This window comes from Protopterus annectens, chromosome 16.part0, assembly GCF_019279795.1.
Source record: "Protopterus annectens isolate FY-2018-M chromosome 16.part0, PAN1.0, whole genome shotgun sequence".
Lineage (NCBI taxonomy): Eukaryota > Metazoa > Chordata > Ceratodontiformes > Protopteridae > Protopterus > Protopterus annectens.
Window position 1 is genome coordinate 342,754,932 of NC_056750.1, and position 19,461 is coordinate 342,774,392.

A 19,461-nucleotide genomic window follows, 5' to 3' on the forward strand; every position below is an offset into this window, starting at 1 on the left:
CATTAATTAAATGATCATTATTTTCACAAAAAATATGTTTTAGGTTGTCCTCTTTACCTCGCAAACTATTACCATGCACATTAATACGAGGTATATGTATCAAATTGTCATTTTCCATTTTTAAAATTACTCCACATTCCCACCCACCCCCCAGTACATACTCCTCTTTCATCATACATTTTAGTAGTGCCCATCACTTTTTTATATATTGTCAACAAATATTCTTTCAGTTCTTTTGCTTCCACTCCAGTTCTAAACTGAATCAAAACTCTTTCTTTTGTTTGTCTAAAAAACGGTTGTACAGCATACTCTGACCATGGAAAGTCTGTTTTCTTTTTTCATAAACCTCCCCTCCAAATTTTTCATAGCCTGCCTAGTTTCAAATATCAAATCACAAAATGGTTCTTTGTTAATTAAAACGAAAGCTCTTACCTCTTCAACTTTTGCGCCCAGTGGTACTATAACATTGTCCCATACCTCATATCTATCCAAATCTTCTTCCTTTTTGCTGCTCACCTGAACACATTTCTTTGTTTCCTTTATTCTCCTCTACTCTCTGACGGTTTCTCCCACTGTTTCAGCCAAAGTCTTTTTATCTGGAACTTTCTCTGGCTCATTTTCTTCTTCTATTTTCTCCATAATCTCACTCCGGGATACTGCAGCTCCACTATCTGGCTCACTGGTTTATCTCCTCTAGATAAACATCCTGCAACCCTCCCCACTGGAGGGTTGAAACAATGCATTTTTCCACGGTTTCTGTTGATCATTCAGACAGATTTTTGTGGAAATTTTATTCCAAATCCACTTCTACCTCTGTTTCCTCCTCAACCTCTTCTCCATCTGAAAATGTTTTCTCTGCTCTCAAATCATTTCAGAACATTTCTGGTAGCAATTCTACCATTTCAACTACATTTTCAACAACTTTCATTTCAGTTTCAGCAAATGCTGAATCTTCCATGTTTTCTCCCTGTTCCTCCAGGCTGCCTCCGTGTTTGGAACGGGAACAGGAAGTCAGTTGTGTCACACAAACTCTTCCCCCTACTACTAAGAGTAGGGGAAGTTCCCCAATGCCCTGGCCAAATTTCCTCTAGTAATATAAATATTACATCAGGTCTTCTCTGAAAAGAGGTTACAAGTCTAGTGGGACTAACCCAGTTGGAAGAAGGATGGATGGATAAATAAAAATAATACAGCCACAGGAGTATCTGTAAATATAAGCAAAGGGAACAAACTTTTTACTTAGCTTTGTTATCCTCACTAAAAATTACAAACTAGCAGCTAGCGTACACTTCAAGACCTTTCTGCATCCTGGCTATACTTTTAATGAAATGCAGAAATATCCTTACTCTAAGCAATTTCTTGTGCACCACTGTTTTATTCATAACATTTTGTAAGGAAACTGGGAGTAGTGAACCAGGGACTATGAACAAATGGTGTGCGTGCTTTACTGTGAAAACTAGGCAGGGTTACTTATTTATGCAAACTTTATCCTGTAATAATGGTCAAATGCAACATTTAGGTTTTAACTGCAAAAGAATATAGGCTTGTTCTCCATAATGTAATTCTAATACAAGAACATGGGCACAAATATGTGTGCAACTCGAGGACTCTGGAGTAGAACTACTTGTCAAACTAATTTATGTAACATTTCAAAAGACTTTAAAACCAAAATGTACTGCCTCATTTTCACAGTAAAACACACACATCATTTGTTCATAGTCCCTGGTTCACTACTCCCAGTAGTACAAACTACTAGAGCTCACAACACAGCTGGAGACTCACTGTTCTCCAACTCTGCTGGCAAAAACTGGAACTTACTTACTACTCTGTCCTCCCGACCCCAATTCAAAATATCCCTAAAGAAACACCTCAGAACTCACTGGCTTTGTCCATACACAAACTCTGACTAACCCCACTCAAACAGAAACAATATATGAGAACCTAACTACATGCATAAAAATTTCTGATCCTTAAGTTGCTTAAGATCCTTAGCCACCTTAAAGCTATGTGTTTCCCCTTTCTACATATAATCTCTTCCCAGATGCATTCTCCCATCTATTTCCTCCTTACCTATTAACTTCTTCTATTCCCCATCTGTACTTTAGAACAGCATGTAATTGTGTCTCTCTAGCATTAAACATATATCTATGTTGTTATAATGCAAAATAAGAACTTCACCATAATTACACTTCTTTATGTATATTTGGAGCTTTACTCCCATGGCCGCCACTGAAAATGGACATGTACCAAGTTGGACTTTCCTGGTTAACAAATGTAAAATAAAATAAATAAATAAATGTAGCCCAGACTGATGCATGCCCTTGATGTAAAAGATCAAATTTTAGGATGTGTTATGTTTAAGAAAGTACAAGCTCAGTTAAATGGAAAATGTACGTTCAAGTAATTTCATGTTGCCTGAAATGAAGCACACCAGAGGACCAAGTACACATGGTCATAACCGATAACTCTTGGAAAAATGTTTACCTTGTTCAACAGAAATTGAATACATAACAGGAGATCAGGATTAAAACTCTGGACTTCTATTTTAGTTGCTACTGTAACTTACAATTCTTCAATCAAAATATTAATTCAGCCTTGCTTATAACAAAAATCCCTTATTTTCTGCGCATGCCATCTTTCTCACATGAAAATCATATATAACAAAAGTAAATATTTAATATAAAACACAGTGCACTGTTTTCAGGAATAAATACAATTTAATATTATTATGTCCTGTTTGTGTAAAAACGTCAAAATAAAGGGCGGCTACTTAAGAGTAACATTTCTTCCATGTTTTAGGCCTTGTAGTGTTATCAGCAGATAGTTAAACACAAGATGGAACACCACTTGGATCTGTAACAAAATGCAACAAAAGTGAAGTTTAATATCTTAACTCTCAGCTACTCACTAACTGGCCATTAAAAAAACAAGACAAAATAAATAAAACTAGCAAATTGCAGCAGTCATAAAATGTTTATGTAAGCCATATAAAACTAAAATACTGCAGGTCAACTAACAAAATAGTTAAAAAAAGTGGTTGCGCTTCAATACAACCAAAAAAAAAAAAAAACAGGAGGCAGTCCCAGTAATTAGATGTATATTGGGCTGGTCTTTTAGATAATGGAGTAATATGACCACAGATAGAAGAATGTTCAAAGCGACACCACAACTAAAATTATCTGCCTCTGATGATCCACAAAGGTAGATTTACAGGTTTTGATAAGAGGCATGCAAAGACAATGAGTACAAGAAAAGATTAGGCACTGAGAGATTCTTATTTACAAAGTACAACATATTGCACCCTAGGTAACAGAGTGACACATACCGCCTCTGTAATTTACAAATTTTCACAGCCCAACTTCTGATCCTTACCTCTGAAGTGAATGGACTGAGATTAGGCCCAGACTACTTCAAGCTAATGTTGCTACGACAATGTGAATAATATCACATGGGAGATGTTTATTCTATATTCTACAGCATGACCCAGTTTTAGGTAGTAGTAGTCTTCTACCTCTGTTTAGGGTAGAAACAATAAGCCATTAATAGATGCCATTACAAACCATGACTAGAAGAAAATTCTTGTATACTTTTTATTCACCTTTCTGATGATCATCTCTGGCTATTATGGCTGTTACTTCAATAATGTTACACAGGAAAAATCATCCTTCTCAATAAAATAGGACTGAAAAGATTTCGTTTAGATAAAATAGTAAAAAAAAAAAAACATTTCTAGACTAAAAAAAATTCATTTTCAGTACTGTGGACTTAAAATGCAATGCTGTAACCTGGAGCACAGTGTGTAATGCACACTGCAATAATCAAGTGTCTGGTGTGTGTGCCTCAGACAGTGGGCTAATGATGGGCCATTGTTGGTGGTCATACATGTTTAGCACTGTTTGTTGACTGATGCATGGAAAATGGACATAATGCAAGCAAGTCGCCTCAAAGAATATTTAGGTTTTTGATGTTCACAAGGCAAACAAAGTAGTCAGCATCAACCTCAGCAATTTAACTACTACTTGAGAATGGCAAAACGATTTTCATTTACAATCCAGACCACCAGAATTTACCATTCCTTCTTAAAGAGACAACTCTACTCTCTGTACTCGATAAAATGAGTTTTATTTTCACCCAGCATCACCTCAGGTATATGATACTGTGACATCATCTCTGTACCCTTAAGATGCAGTGATCAGTATTGCCTCACTTTACTACCTCCATACAACACAGTGCATTCTGATGTTATTTCTTTAGGAAGTCACAGATGAATTGCTTGCCTTAAAATGACTATGTAAAGATGTTTTCCATCTGCTGTGCAAAAGTGTAGGATTGTGTTTTTTGTCACAAATATTTTGAACTTTACGTTCAAACAGATGCCAGTGTTTCTTTCTCCATTTGTTCCCTCAGTTTCTTGTCTTGTAGACTACGGGACTTTGATCTCATTGCCTGTTTTGATTTCTAACGCTTCTTCTGCAAAGTTGATCATTCTCCAGTTTTGGTGAAATTTGGTTATTTTGTTCTCATTGTCGTGCACTGTTGTCAGTTGCTTTTCTCCACTCATTTTCTTTTTATAGCTCAGGCTTCTCCTTGTCTGCTTTACAAATCTGTTCCTTGACCTCAGGTGGTAAGGTGTTGAACAGTTCATCTTCAACCACAAGTCCGCTACGTTTCAGAAGTCGACATTCTCCAAGCTCCACAGGCAGACAATCCAGTCGGTTTCCACGCAACTCCAACTGAATTAGATTTGTGAGCTCCCCAATCCTTGACGGCAGTGAATGCAGTAAGTTGTTACCCAAGTTTAGTGTTCTGAGTTTGCGACACTGGAAGAGCTGTGCTGGTAAATTCTCAATCTTAAAAACAGAAAAAGCCGTAATATTTTTAGTATTCACCAAATTCACAAAATTATTTTCACTTCAAAATTCTTACAATCAAGACCTCATAAAATAAACATACAAGATCAAAGAATATGTCAACACTTTAAAATTTTAATGCAGTGAACCCCTGTAAATATTTGTTCTACAGCCCAACCTAACATCTGATCCATTGTCCTTTTAGTGAAGAAAGTAAAGATTTTGAACCAAAAAATACCAGCAAGTCACGTGCAGCATCATGTCAATCACAGCTGCTAAGAGCATATACATATTCATCAAAACAATTAAAAAATTTACATTGCTTTATTTAAATGTCATTTACTTATGCAAAATATGTTACTAGTTAAATCCCAGTGAAACAGTAGTACTTTTACAGATATGAAGTAGGCAGTTGTAGTCTAAAGATTATACAAGTAAAGAATTACAAGACAGATGTGCAAACATGGCACAATACTATACCACTCAACCTCCGAATGTTGAGAACAGCAGCAAACCGCCCAAAAGAGGAGCACTCTTTTTTTTTTTTTTCTAAATACATCTTTAAATATTAGAATCCATGAATCCATACAGTTAGTGAGGAGGAGCCTTTGCACAGGCTTACTTCACTTAATACTATATATACCCTTGAACTGGTGTATCTGAGGCAAATCAAATGAGAAAGCAGTAAATCCAGGAGAAACAAAGCAAAAATTAGAGGTCAAAAATTATAATGCTGTGCCCAAATCACAGCAGCTGACAGGTACGAAAGTACAGTTGTGTACACTTACCATAAATGTAGATGTTCAAGTGTATTCACTGTTGCAGTCATTACATTTGGGGTAATCCTGCTGGCAGGTTGCCCTCAGTCTGCCTGAATTCCAAAGTCCTGGGTCCTGCGTCGGCTGCTGTCGCCCCTTCCCTGGCGTCAGGTCGTCAGGGGTATAAAAGAAGCAGCCGACGCCATTTTCTTTAGTTTTTCTTGCCCCAGGTGTCCTCCCTAAAAGGGTTACCAAAATTTATATATGTATAATTACATGCACCAATATGAAATTTACCTTCATCTACAAGCAAATACACCACATACGTTGTATAAATCAGAGAAGGAAAGATAGGTTCCATCAGAAGAAAAGGGGGATGGTGGGTGGGTAACCTGGACTGCAACAGTGAATACACTCGAACATCTACATTTATGGCAAGTGTACACAACTGTACTATGTTCTTCGTGTTTCACTGCTGGTCATTACATTTGGGTAGAGTCCCAAAGCTAAGGTTGGGAGGCTGGAGCTAAACAGCATTAGGAGCGGCTATGAGGCCCTGCAGAACTGCAGTGGCAAAGCCTGCCCTGGATTTAGAGTAGAATGGCAGATGATAGTGCTTTGTAAAGGTGTGCACTGAACTCCAAGTAGCAGCCTCTAAAATGTCCTTGTAAGGTACTCCCCTGAGAAAGGCTGCTGAAGTGGCTGCAGCTCTGGTTGAGTGTGGCCTAATGCCCTTAGGTACTGGCTTGCCATCGTGTACACAGCAGAAACGAATACAGTGGCCTACCCACTTTGAAATAGTCTGCTTTGAGATAGCCTTTCCTTGCGATCCTGCAGCATATGTCACTAGTAATTGCTCTGTCTTTCTGAAAGCTTTGGTTCTGTCCAAGTAGAATCTAAGCTGTCTGTGTACGTCCAAAGAATGCAGAATTCTCTCCCCCTTGTTCTGTGGATTTGGATAAAAGGTTGGCAGGTGAATAGTTTTGTTGAGAGCCACACTGGACACCACCTTAGGCATAAATGTTGGGTTTGCCCTCAGAGAAACTCTGGATAAAAAAATGATAAAAGGTTCCACGGCCATGAGTGCCTGTAGCTCTGAAACTCGCCTTGCAGAAGTTATTGCTAGGAGCAGAGCTGTTTTCCAAGATAAAAACTTTATATCAGCAGTAGCAGCTGGCTCAAAAGGAGGCAGGGTGAGTTTTTCCAAGACATAGTTGAGGTCCCATGCAGGCATTGGTGATCTCCTTGGAGGTCTTACATTTTTGGCTCCTCTGAGGTACTGCTTTAACAAGGGATGAGAAGATTGGTGGCTCTACATTGTAATAAGCTGAAATGGCAGAGGCATGAATTTTAATGGATGAAAAAGATAGGCCTTTGTCCAGCATCTCAGTTCAGTATTGCAAAATCTGAGGAATTTGGCACAGCTGTATCAGTTCCTTGTGCCTGGTTCCAAGCACAGAATCTCTTCCATTTTCTAGCATAAGATTTTCTAGTACTAGGCCTTCTGGCTTCCAAAATGACATCCACCACAGCCTTACTGAGGGGTGTGTTTGTATGACTACATTATTCGCCATGCTGTCAGGTTTAAAGTTCTGAGTTGGCTGTGCAGGATCTGACTGTTTTGCTGGGAGAGTAGATGAGGTGTTTGAGGTAAAGTCCAAGCTGGGCATTGAGACACGCTCCTTAGTATTGGATACCAATACTGGCGGGTCCAATCTGGGGCAATTAGTATCATCTTTGGCTTATCCCGTCTGACCTTTAGGAGTACCTTGGGAAGGAGAGGCAGAGGGGAAAATGCATATACTGACTGACAGGGCGTCCACTTTCCATGCTTGTCTGTGATAAATCCTTGTGCAGAATTTTTTTAGCTGGTAGTTGTGAGGGGAGGCAAATAGATCTGTGTCCGGGCATCCCCATTTCCTTGTTATCATGCTGAAAACTTGTGGGTCCAGGTGCCACTCATGGGGATCCATGAGGTTTCTGCTTAGTTCATCTGCCAGAGTATTTTTCCTTCCTGGCAGGAATTATGCCTGCAGATGTACTTTGTAAGTCAATGTCGTGTCCCACAAAGTCATGGCTAGTCTGCAAAGGGGGTCAGAATGTGTGCCCCCCTGCTTGTTTATACACCACATGACCGTGGTGTTGTCTGTCTTTATCAGTAGTTGTCCTGGATGAAGTAGGTCCTTGAAGGCTGTCAGGGCATTTTGAACTGCTAGCATCTTTTTGATTGATATGTAGATGCATTTGGTTTGAGGTCCATGTGCCCTGAATGCATCTTCCTGCCATGTGGGCCCCCCCCCCCCAGGCATAATCTGATGCATCCATTGTTAGTGTCTGCCTGGCTGGGGGTAATGTGAATGGCTGTCTCTTGTTTTGGTGACAAGCCTTTGCCCACCATCGAAACTCCTGATGCAGGCAGGGAATGAGAGTAATCATAGTTTCCAGGCTGTGGCAATACCGAGTCCAAACACATTTTAGGTACCATTGAAGTTTCCTCATATGCAGTCTTGCATATGGAATTAGTAGGATGCAGGATGCCATGAAGCCCAAAGCCTGCAGAATTTTTCTTGCAGATAACTGGGCCTTTGTTGCCAACATTTTGAAATAGGTAGTCAGTTGCCTTTGTTTGTCTGGCGAGAGATAAGCCATCTGGGCAGTTGTATAAGCTTGCACCCAGGAATATTATCTCTTGAGAGGGTACTAGTTTTGATTTTTCGTTGACTGTGTACCCTAGACATGTTAGAAGTCTTCTCACAAACGCCAGATGCTGTAGAACAGGGGTGTCCAATCTTTTGGTTTGCCGGGGCCACATTGAGTGAACAGAAATTGTCTTGGGGCCGCATATAAAATATATCATATAGTTAACTCTTTCGCTGCCACAGGAGACCAAAGTAGCCCTCCTGGCTGTACTGTAGGTGCATTCGAACAATTAATAAATGCCTAATATTTGCCTTAAAATTCTAATTCTCATTCTGATTTTAATTCTCTAATCTAACAGTTAATTTTTTTTTTTTTTTTTTTTACAAATAAACAGATATTCACTACAGCACTAGCATTTCTCACTGGGAAAACCACTCCAGCAGTCCATCTACATACAATGTCAACATTAGCAGTCCTACAATACCATAATCCACAAAAATAAGCCAACAAATTTGCAATAAAGTAAAGAATTCACATTACTGACTTAATAAAACAATTCTGAATAAGCTACGAGGGTCTCTCACCCAAACAAATGACTGGTGCCAGAAACATGGCCTCAAGCTAAATGCCAAAAAATGCACAATCATCCCCTTTGAGTAGAGTGATGTCCCCACAAATTATCACATTAATAACAATGTTGTAAGCAAGCAATCAGTCGTGAGGTGCTTGGGCACCCAGGTTGATAGAAACCTGACTTTTGACCACCACATTGTCTCCGCTGTACAGAAAGCTTTTTACATTTCCCACCTCATTAGTAAGGGTATCTCATCCAGGGACAAGGAGGTCATAATATCCCTGTATTCTTCCTTTACAAGAGCAATTATTGAGCGCAACACCCCTTTTGGCACATGCCTCAGCAAAACACCATGCCAAAAGAAAGACTACAACCATTTCTGACAAAAAAAAGGTCAAAGGACTGAGTTCACTTAGTTATCCAAACAGATTAAAAAGCTTCTTGCTTTCCTCTGTCTCTCACTAGCCCCTATAAATTTCATCACTGGCTTGCTTTCCAGGCCAAGAAAGATCCTGCCTTAAGAGACTTCCTCCACCTCAGAAATACTGGTTATATCTAAAACGCTCACTACAAAGACTTCAGCCTTCACTGCAACATAAATAAGCCACTTTGTATGCACAGGTTCTTGATATAAAAGCTTTCAACTTCTGTAAAAAGCTCCTCTCATTATCAAACAATGTAATTCAACAACACTACAACTGGATGGATAACCATGAATGTACTCCTTAAGTAAGTAGCATAGCCTTCATCAAACCGGAAGGAAAATACACATACTAAACTTTCCCAGCTGGATGGCTAAGATCTAATATTGGTTACTCAAGTCTACTTGTCTAAGAATAGGGGCCTATTTAGCTAAGAATTCCATCTGCAAAAATATATTCAGTATACATATTAACTCTCTCTTCTCTCTTATATACACACACACAGAAAAGGAACCGCTACTTGTAAAATAGGCAACCTGAGTAATCACATGACACAGTCTCACTGATTGAAATTGTCTGGAAGTCAAAATATCTGAAAGAAAATCATAATAGAGATGGATTCATCTATGCAATTTCCCACCACCAAAAGGACCATCAATAAATCAACAAACAACTGCTCAGCAAAAATTAAATCAATAAGAAATCTATAAACACTCTAAGATCATACTACATACTGGAGTAAACATATAACTTCGCTCCAGTCTAAAGCCATTTGACATTCAGACATTTTAATTTGTGCAGAAGTTATTCAAAGACTGACCGTTTACTAAGCTGTAATGCTGACCATCGCTTTTGAAAAAAACAAATTCCCACACTTTGTCAAAGTGAAGAAAGGATTACTTTTTTTTTATTTATTATGTATTTATTTAATTTTGGGAAACATCTTTAAAACTGTTAAATTGATCACACACCCAGAAACACAGAAAAGTTATTGTGATAAGTAAACCACAGACTGCTGCAAGAAATCAGTCACAGCAAACTATGCTTACGTCCGAACCAATGAACCATACCTATCAATTCCAAAAGAATTAAAGTAGCATAACAAGAAAGTTATTTGCAAGGTTACATGGCAGTTTATACTGGAAATAAGTGGAGATATTAAAAACGCTCTGCTTCTCATAATTATGCTGAAAAGTCTTCCAAGGTAAATACAACCTTCTGATTTAGCATAGAACCATACCTCTCAACCTTAGAGCAAGAATTCTGGACAAAGCGAAAAATAAAATTCGGACACAGGCCCAAAAATAGTTATGCAGCACAGACACCATTGAAACAAGTGTAGCTGCAAACATTATACATCACGTATAATGTTTCTATCCCATTATTGTCAGTTAAGCATTATATGGCTCATTCAATCTTGCCTTCTTTTGCAACAAAGAAAACCATGCTTTGAAATGACAAATCCATTAAAAATAATAAAACACATTGGCTCCACATCCTGCAACTTCCTACCTGCAAACAACCACAGAGCTTTCAGTGAAAAGTACAGTTTTTTTACATACCATAAATGTAGATGTCCGATAGATATGCAACTGCAGTCCTGACATATGGGTTGTCCTGCCTCAGGCAGCCCTTCGGTCGGCCAGATTCCAAAGTCTGGGTCCGGCGTCGGCCGATGTCGCCTCCTCCCCGACATCAGAGCGGCTGGGATATAAAGGCATCTGCCGACGCCATCTTCTTCAGTGTTTCTTGCCCCAGATGCCAGGTGCCCTCCAAGGAAGGATAAATTTTGTGAATGGATAAGAAAAAATTCCAGACATGCACAACAGTAATAAACAGATACACCATAACAGATATCCCCAGCTAATATAGGAAAGGGTGGAATGGACCCAAGGAAAAAAGCAGAGGGGTAGGTGGGAGGGTAAACCTGACTGCAGTTGCATATCTATCGGACATCTACATTTATGGTAGGTACAAAACTGTACTATGTCCTTCAAGAATGCAACTGCAGTCCTGACATATGGGTTGAATACCATAGCCAAGCTGGGGGTGGTAGGATCTAAGCAAGAGATGGTGTAGCTAAAAGGCCCTACAGGACTGCCGAAGCAAAGCCTGCTCGAGATCTGGAGTATAAAGGCAGGTTGTAGTGTTTGGTAAATGTATGCACGGAGCTCCATGTAGCAGCCTCTAGAATGTCCTTTGTAGCCACTCCTCTTAGAAAGGCTGTGGATGTGGCTATAGCTCTGGAGGAGTGTGGCCTAATATTGGCTGGCACACCTTTTCCATGGAAAGAGTAACAAAATCTGATGCAGTGTCCAATCCATTTTCAAATTGTTTGTTTGGAGACTGCTTCTCCTTGCACTCCAGCAGCATAGGCTACAAATAGTTGGTCAGACTTTCTGGTGGTCTTTGTTCTGTCCAAGTAGTAGCGTAACTGTCTGTGTATGTCCAAAGTATGCAGCAGCTTTTCCCCTTTATTTTGAGGATTGTGAAAGAAAGTAGGCAGGTGAATTGCTTGATTTAGAGACACCCTGGATATCACCTTTGGCATGAATGAAGGATTGGTCCTTAGAGAAACTCTGTCCTGATGAAAAATGAGAAAGGGAGGTACTGCCATGAGGGCCTGCATCTCAGAGACTCTTCTTGCTGAGGTAACTGCCAACAGGAAGACCGTTTTCCAGGAGAGAAATTGCATTTCTGAAGATGCTGCTGGTTCAAAAGGAGGAAGAGTTAATTTTTCCAAGACGTAGTTGAGGTCCCATGCAGGAACTGGTGGTTTTCTGGGAGGTTTGATGCTCTTTATCCCTCTTAGAAACTGTCTTAGCAAGGGATGCGAAAACACAGGTGGGTCACAGTTGTAAATTGCTGAGATTGCTGAAGCGTGAATCTTAATGGAAGAATATGAGAGACCACCATGAAACATTTCTGCCAAGTAATCTAATATCTGCGGTATGCTCATCACTGATGCATCCTGGCCCTTGTTGGCATTCCAGATGATGAATCTCTTCCACTTGGCCGAATAGGTTTTTCTGGTGGAAGGTCTGCGTGCTTCCAGTAAGATTTGCTGAACTTTTTCGGAGAGGGAGACATGGGAGAAAGTCATGGAACCCTCCAAGCTGTCAGCTGCAATGTTTGCAGGTTTTGATGAACAGTCCTGTAATTGTTCTGAGTTAGGAGCAGAGGCCATTGAGGCAAGGGCCACGGTTTGGTGTGAGTTATGCTCAGTAGCAAAGGATACCAGTGCTGCCTTGGCCAGTCTGGAGCTATCAAGATTCCTTTTGGTTGTTCTGCTTTGATCTTCAGTAACACCTTGGTCAGTAATGGTAGAAGGAGGGAATGCATAAATTGTTAGGGTATTCCAGCTGAAGGAAAGAGCATCCGTTCCCCAGGCTAGAGGATAGTGCGTCCTTGAGCAGAACTTGTCCAGGTGATGATTGAGATGAGAAGCAAAGAGATCTATGTCCGGTCTTCCCCATGCAGTTGTTATTTGTGAGAAAATGTGTGGATGTAGCATCCATTCGTGTGGATCCAAGAAATTTCTGCTCAACCTGTCCGCCAGAACATTGTCCTTGCCCGGAACAAACTGGGATTGCAAGTGGATGTTCAGTTTCAGGGACTTTTCCCAAAGAGTCATTGTTAGTCTGCAGAGGGAATACGAGTGAGTGCCCCCTTGTTTGTTTATATACCACATGACGGTGGTGTTGTCTGTCCTTATTAGCATATGACCTTGTTGAAGAGATTTTCCAAAGGCTTCTATTGCATGTATCACTGCCAACATCTCTTTTTGATTTATGTGCAGATGCATTTCCATGGGAGTCCATTGTCCTTGAATGCATCTGCCCTCCATGTGTGCCCCCCATCCATGGTCTGAGGCGTCTGTTGTAATGGTTTGACTTGCTTGAGCTTTGTTGAAAGGCATGCCTTCGTTTAAATGACATGCTTGAGCCCACCACAAAAATTCCCTTTGCAGGCATGGAATGAGTGGTATTACGTCTTCTAGGTTGTGGCTGTGTTGAGACCATAAGCTTTTTAGGTACCATTGTAGCTTTCTCATGTGTAGTCTTGCCAGAGGGATCAGAAGAATGCAAGATGCCATGAACCCCAGGGCCTGCAGGATCTTCCTTGCGGTCAGCTGGGTAAGCTTTGCTAGGCTTTTGAAGTAATCTGGTAAATGCTCTTGTTTCTCCTCTGTGAGGAAAGCCATTTGTGATTGTGTGTCCAGTTTTGCTCCTAGAAAAATAATCGTTTGGGATGGAAATAGTCTTGACTTTTGAATGTTGACTGTGTATCCCAAAGCCTGTAGCCACTGAATGACATAATCCAAGTTTTTTATCAATGTTTGCTGTCTGCTTGTATGAGGCAGTCGTCCAGGTAAGGGTATATTTGAATTCCCTGGAGCCTGCAATGTGCAACTACTGATGCCAGGCATTTCGTGAATACTCTGGGCGCAGTAGATAAGCCAAACGGCAATGCTGAGAATTGATAACGCTCTGTTCCTGCAAGAAATCTGAGGTATCTTCTGCAACTGTGTCTGACTGGGACATGCAGGTATGCCTCCTTGAGGTCCAGAGTAACCAGCCAAGACCCCTTGCCCAGCATGGGAAGGAGTTGCTGCAACATCAGCATTTTGAATTTTGGCACAATGAGAAAAGTGTTTAGAACGGACAAGTCCAGTATAGGCCTCCATTGCTTTTCTTTTCTTGGAACAAGGAACAGTCTTGAATAGAATCCCTGGCCTTGTTCCTGAGGAGAAACCTTTTCTATTGCTTTTATTTGTAACAGCTTTGAAACTTGTAAGAGTGCCTCTGCCCTTTGATTTTGTGGCAGGTTTGGCATGCCTTGTCTCGTTGGTAAGGTATGGAAGTGGAACCTGTAACCTTTGTCTATTATGTCCAGAAAGCGGAGTGAAAGTCAAGTCATTGTGATTGTCCCTGTGGTGCAGGTGAACTACCTGCGCCACTTCTCTGATTTGGTGGTTGCCATTGGCGGCCCCTGTAGGCGTCTCAGTATTGCCCTCTACCACGCCTGTTTTTTTCCCCTTTGAAACTTGTCAGAGTCTGGAAAGGATCAATTCTTTGAATGCCAATTCCTGCTGAATCTGGGTGGCTGAACCTGGAGGAAATCCTTCACTGTCTGTACTGATTTTGCCTTTTCCTCAATAGACTTCAACACATCCTGTGCATTAGCACCAAAAGCTTCTGTTTTTCCAGAGGTGCATCCAGGAGCTTTACTTTAACATGGTCTGGCAGTGGCTGTTCTTTCAACCAAGCACGTCTACGTATAACGTCCCCTGTCATAGCTGCCCTACATGAAGCTTCCAATGCATCATAACCACACTGAAGAAAATGATTGCTAACCTGCTGAGTATTATGAACCAAATCCTGCAATGCCTTTCTATCTATAGGCTCAGGAGAGGCTAATTTTTTCTGCAAATCATCCATTAAGTAATCCTGTTACTGAAACATATGGAAAAGGCAGTTGAGTGACCTCATGGCAAGGGTGGAAGAGGTATAAACTTTTTTGCCCCATCTTTCCAGGGACCTTGCTTCCCTGTCAGCGGGCAGAGGGTTTTTGGCCGAGGAAGTAGCCACTCCTTTGGAGCCCTGTGAAATAGTTTCTAGATCCACAGAGTGGGCCTTAAAAAGGTGCTTATGAGTATCAGGGACCCTGTAATATCTGTCTGGCTTGACAGGAGCAGGAGGGAGAGAATCAGGGGAAGCACTGGAGTCTGAGTATACATCATCCAGGACATCCAACACTGGAGGGATAGCTAAAGGTCTCTGCTGGGGTAATTTAAGGAAGGTACGTAGCCTTTTCCTGGAATCAGAAAATTCCTGACCCTGCCACTGAAAATGTTCTCTCATGGAGTGGAGAACTTCACCGAAAGAAATATCCTCTGGAGGAGAGGCAGAGGGAATTGATTCCTCTGCATCAGAGTCCTCGCAGGTCTGGAAGGATTCTTCCTGGGTATCAGAGTGCTCTGAATCCCCAGAGGCTTCATCTGAAGAGAGGGTGTCTGTCTGCTCAGTTCTAGGCCTTTTATCTGCAGGCGGCTGAGAACCTCTGTCTGGGTGCGGCTGAGAACCCCTGATAAGAGAGATTAGATCTGCAGCTAGAGTCATGATCTGTCTATCAGAAGAAGGGCCCTGAGAAGCAGATTTAGGATGGGCCTTGGCCTGGCTGGCAGCCTTAGCACGTGCAAAGGCCTTGATGGACATGGATACCGGAGGCCTAGCTGCCCCACGTGCAGGGGTAACTTTGTCCACAGGAATGGTGTCGGGTAGATCTAGACCTTCGGTTTCTGGAGGAAAATCAACAACCGGCACCGGCGAAATCTCCAGGACTGAAGAACGCATTAAAGCGGTGTCGTCGGCCTGGAGCGGTGGAATTACCGCTTCCGAAGGGACCGATGCACTGGTGGAGGGCTTAGGCGTGGTATCGGTGGACGACGCGGGCCAAGGATGTCGGTCCCGGTCCTTGCGTTTCTTGGTAGTTTGTGCTGTCGGTTGATCCGACGGCATGATGTAAGCGTAAGATTCGCCAAAAAAGTCTTCGGCAAATTCTCCCTGGCGCCTGAGTGTGCGCTTATTAAAGCAAGCACAGGCAGCACAGGCCGAGACGTCGTGGTCTGGGCCCAGGCAAGGAAGGCAGTACGAATGGAAGTCCTTATGAGGTATTTGTTTACCACAAGACAAACAATTATTAATTTTTTCAATTTTTTCTGACATCGGCTGAGGCAAGAAAAAATGTTCCCCAACGGGGTACTTAGCTTTAAGATGACTTCGGTAACTGAAAACACAGGAGTTGACCGACTGGCACTTGCGAACTGCTTTTGCTTCGGGCACCGCGCGGCAAGAAAGACTGAAGAAGATGGCGTCGGCGGATGCCTTTATACCCCAGCCGCTCTGACGTCAGGGAGGAGGCGACATCGGCCGACACCGGACCCAGACTTTGGAATCTGGCCGACCGAAGGGCTGCCTGAGGCAGGACAACCCATATGTCAGGACTGCAGTTGCATTCTTGAAGGACATCTAGGTCTGCTTATTTACACAGAATGACACCTCTCCCTAATTAAGTCTAATGGTATACAATCTACCAGGATCTAGACTACCTGAAATAAATTAAATTATGGCCTGTAAATTGCAAGTGCACTTTGTTTAATTAAACTACATTTCAAAGCCCACTTGCTGTATTTTTTTCAGTAACATCCCAATATCCATTTCCAGGTCGCTTTACAAGACATTGGCAGTGGTAGACTTGGCATCCTCCAGATCCCTACAGGACCACACTCATACTGCTAGCATTGTCCATTAAATGTAAATATCCATCCACTGTAAATGGCTAGAAGCTATGTCTTAAAAAAAATCTATTTTTGGCATTCCTAGTACCAAAGTATCAGGTTTTGAAACAAAGAAACATATTCTCCACAGTTTGTAAGTCTCTGTCTTTAATAATTGTCTACTATTGCAGCACTCCCAACATACACACACACACACACACACTAAAACCCCCAACATTTAAAAAATGACATTGTGCCCACCTGATTTGCCAGTATTGATGATCCACCAAAGATATGGTTACTGTTGTCCAATCTACCACTGCTTAGAACCCACCAATGACAAGACAGTACTGGGTGATTTTTTTGTTTGTCAAAAAAAAAAAAAAACAATAAACTTTATATGCTACAGTCCCACATTAGTCAATCCACTACTGACCCATTAACCCTAGGCTGCTGTCTCATTCTTACTCCCTGGGAATGCATTACCTTGGATGACTACTTTTATTTCCTAAGAAAAGTCACAAATTGGAAGATGAGGCAAAAATCCAGACATTCTTCAAAAATCCATACAGTTGAGAGGTATGATTTCATATTCAATACAACACTCTCCCTGTCAGAAAAGCTGCAATTTAATGAAAGTGTACTTTTAATGTAGGATGCATTTGTGAGCTAACTTGTTTGTACGTTAGTCTCTTTGTGCATGTGTCTCTCTCTCTCTGTCATGCACATATAAATACACACACACACACACTTCTACTTTCACGCACACAAACATTCTGCTCTCATGCATGCACTCACACAATACTTACCTATTGACACAGGTTAAGTGCTGTCTCTTTAAAAGGCAATGGCAGCAAATCCATAGACGAGTCCCTATTCAGCAAGAACGCACACATTGATTCTTTGGCATGAAATAATGGAGCGAACACACAGACCCTTCTTTGGTGCAAAAAAATCAAAACTAGAAGGATGCTTTGGTGCATGCGCACACCGATGTTAGAGTTACAGATCACGGGCGCAAAAAACAACCAAGTGTTTTTGGGACATGCGTACATCGATGTTGGAGTCAGAGGTAGAGGGCCGCATGGCAGAGCTCTGAGGGCCGCAGTTTGGACACATCTAATCTAGAACACAAGTAAAAATTGAGGTTTGGTTGAGTGGTTGGGATGGAATTAGTTGGAATGGAGGAAGAGAATGCCACTACCATCTGTATCATGTCTGGATTATTCCTAGAACTCAAGAGTCTGAAACAGCCTGGTTCCAAAGGGAGAGATGAATAGAGAAGTTTAGAAAAAAATTAAATATTTGTCAGGATGGGGAAGGGAAGGAGATTGATGGGGCCATAGTCAACCACTTTTTTGAACTGCACTTGGGCTTAAGAAGCTTCACCCTCCTTTTTGCTTATGTCTTGACATTACTTTGTAAATAAGTCCACAAAAGTATCCAATGGAGTAACCAATTCATGAAGTAATCACAGTTTCAAGGAAGTCTTAACACAAGTAAAATCCAAACGATTATTTATTTCAAATAGGTGAGTGCTTTCATGATAAACATATCACTTCATCAGACCTTATAAAAATCATGGCAGACATTCCCACTTTTAAATCCATTCCAGCCAATGAAAATAAAAAAATCAATTAAGCAACCATTTTATATCCTACAACAATGTATCTATACTTCTAAAAAAACTGTCTCAGAAAACAAACAATATATAAAAAAAAACAGTATATAAAAACTGTATATAAAATATCTATTTATACACTATCTAGGGTCTTCTACTTCTTCTTTCTGCTTTTCCCGGTTAGGGGTTGCCACAGCGAATCACCTGTCTGCTCATGATTGGCAATGGAGTTTTACAGTGTCGAGTTGCCAGCCCGGCACCCAACCTTCCACAGAAGGCACACACACGCACGCACTCACACCTAGGGCCAATTTAGAGTGTCCAATCTACCTACAGCATGTCTTTGGGATGTGGGAGGAAACCCACGCAACCACAGGGAGGACATGCAGACTCTGCACAGAAGGCATCCCAGCTGAGGATCGAACCTGAGAACCTCTTGCTGTGAGGCAACAATGCTAACCGCTGCACCACTGTGGCCGCCCACACACTATATCTAGGGTATATATCAAAAAATACTACCATCAAAAAATATACATTTTTTTAAAAGCACAAACAGCAATGTGACTCAAACTATATAAAACATCCAATATGTATATATTTTTCAGTCATTCTTTCAAAACTCTTAAACAGTTTCCTGTTCTTTAAATCTGGCTTCAGGGGTACTCTGTCATTCAATCCCTTCCCTTTATTTCCCTTAATCTTATAATCCATCTGGTCTCAGAAGTCTCAGTGTAGTTACATATCTCCCCACCCCTGTTATTGGGGTTAATTTTCTCAACCACTAAGAATTATTTCTTAGTTGAGAAAATTAACCCCAATAACAAGGGTGGGGATATATCTAACTACACTGAGACTTCTGAGACCAGATGGATTAGAAGTTTACATTATTGTTGTTTGTTTTCTGAGACAGTTTTTTAGAAGTGTGGATACATTGTTGTAGGATATAAAATGGTTGCTTAATTGATTTATTTGGATTTTACTTGCGTTATGACTTGCTTTAAACTGTGAATCTGGAGTAGGGACTTCATTTGTCAGCAACCTGTGGGTCATGGATCCGATATCGGATCAGAGCCGGCAACTATTTATACAGCTATGGATCCGAGCTCCTAGATCCTCCCCTCACCCATAATCCCCTGCCAACCCCAAATGACCTCAGATCTAGTTTGCCACTCTTGAGTGTGTCAGCTGGATTTTGAGCTCCTGGCAATTTTTTGAGATAAGTGTCTTTTTTTGTCTAATCAGCCTACTTTTCAGTAATTTAATCAGTGTGTGTGTGTGTTAGGTTTCCCGCTAGTCCGTTAATTTTTAAATTTTTAG

General features: G+C 41.1%; 1 protein-coding gene across 3 annotated transcripts in view; it reads right to left on the reverse strand.

The window, feature by feature from the left end:
• Positions 1-2,693: 2,693 nt before the first annotated feature.
• Positions 2,694-19,461, reverse strand: part of LRRC8A (leucine rich repeat containing 8 VRAC subunit A) — a 547,593-nt gene continuing 530,825 nt past the window's right edge. For all 3 annotated transcript variants that reach the window (XM_044058796.1, XM_044058794.1, XM_044058795.1), the window contains one exon: positions 2,694-4,850. In XM_044058796.1, coding sequence (XP_043914731.1) covers positions 4,569-4,850 — 282 coding nt within the window. In that variant the 3' untranslated portion in view covers positions 2,694-4,568. The remainder of the gene's footprint in view (positions 4,851-19,461) is intronic.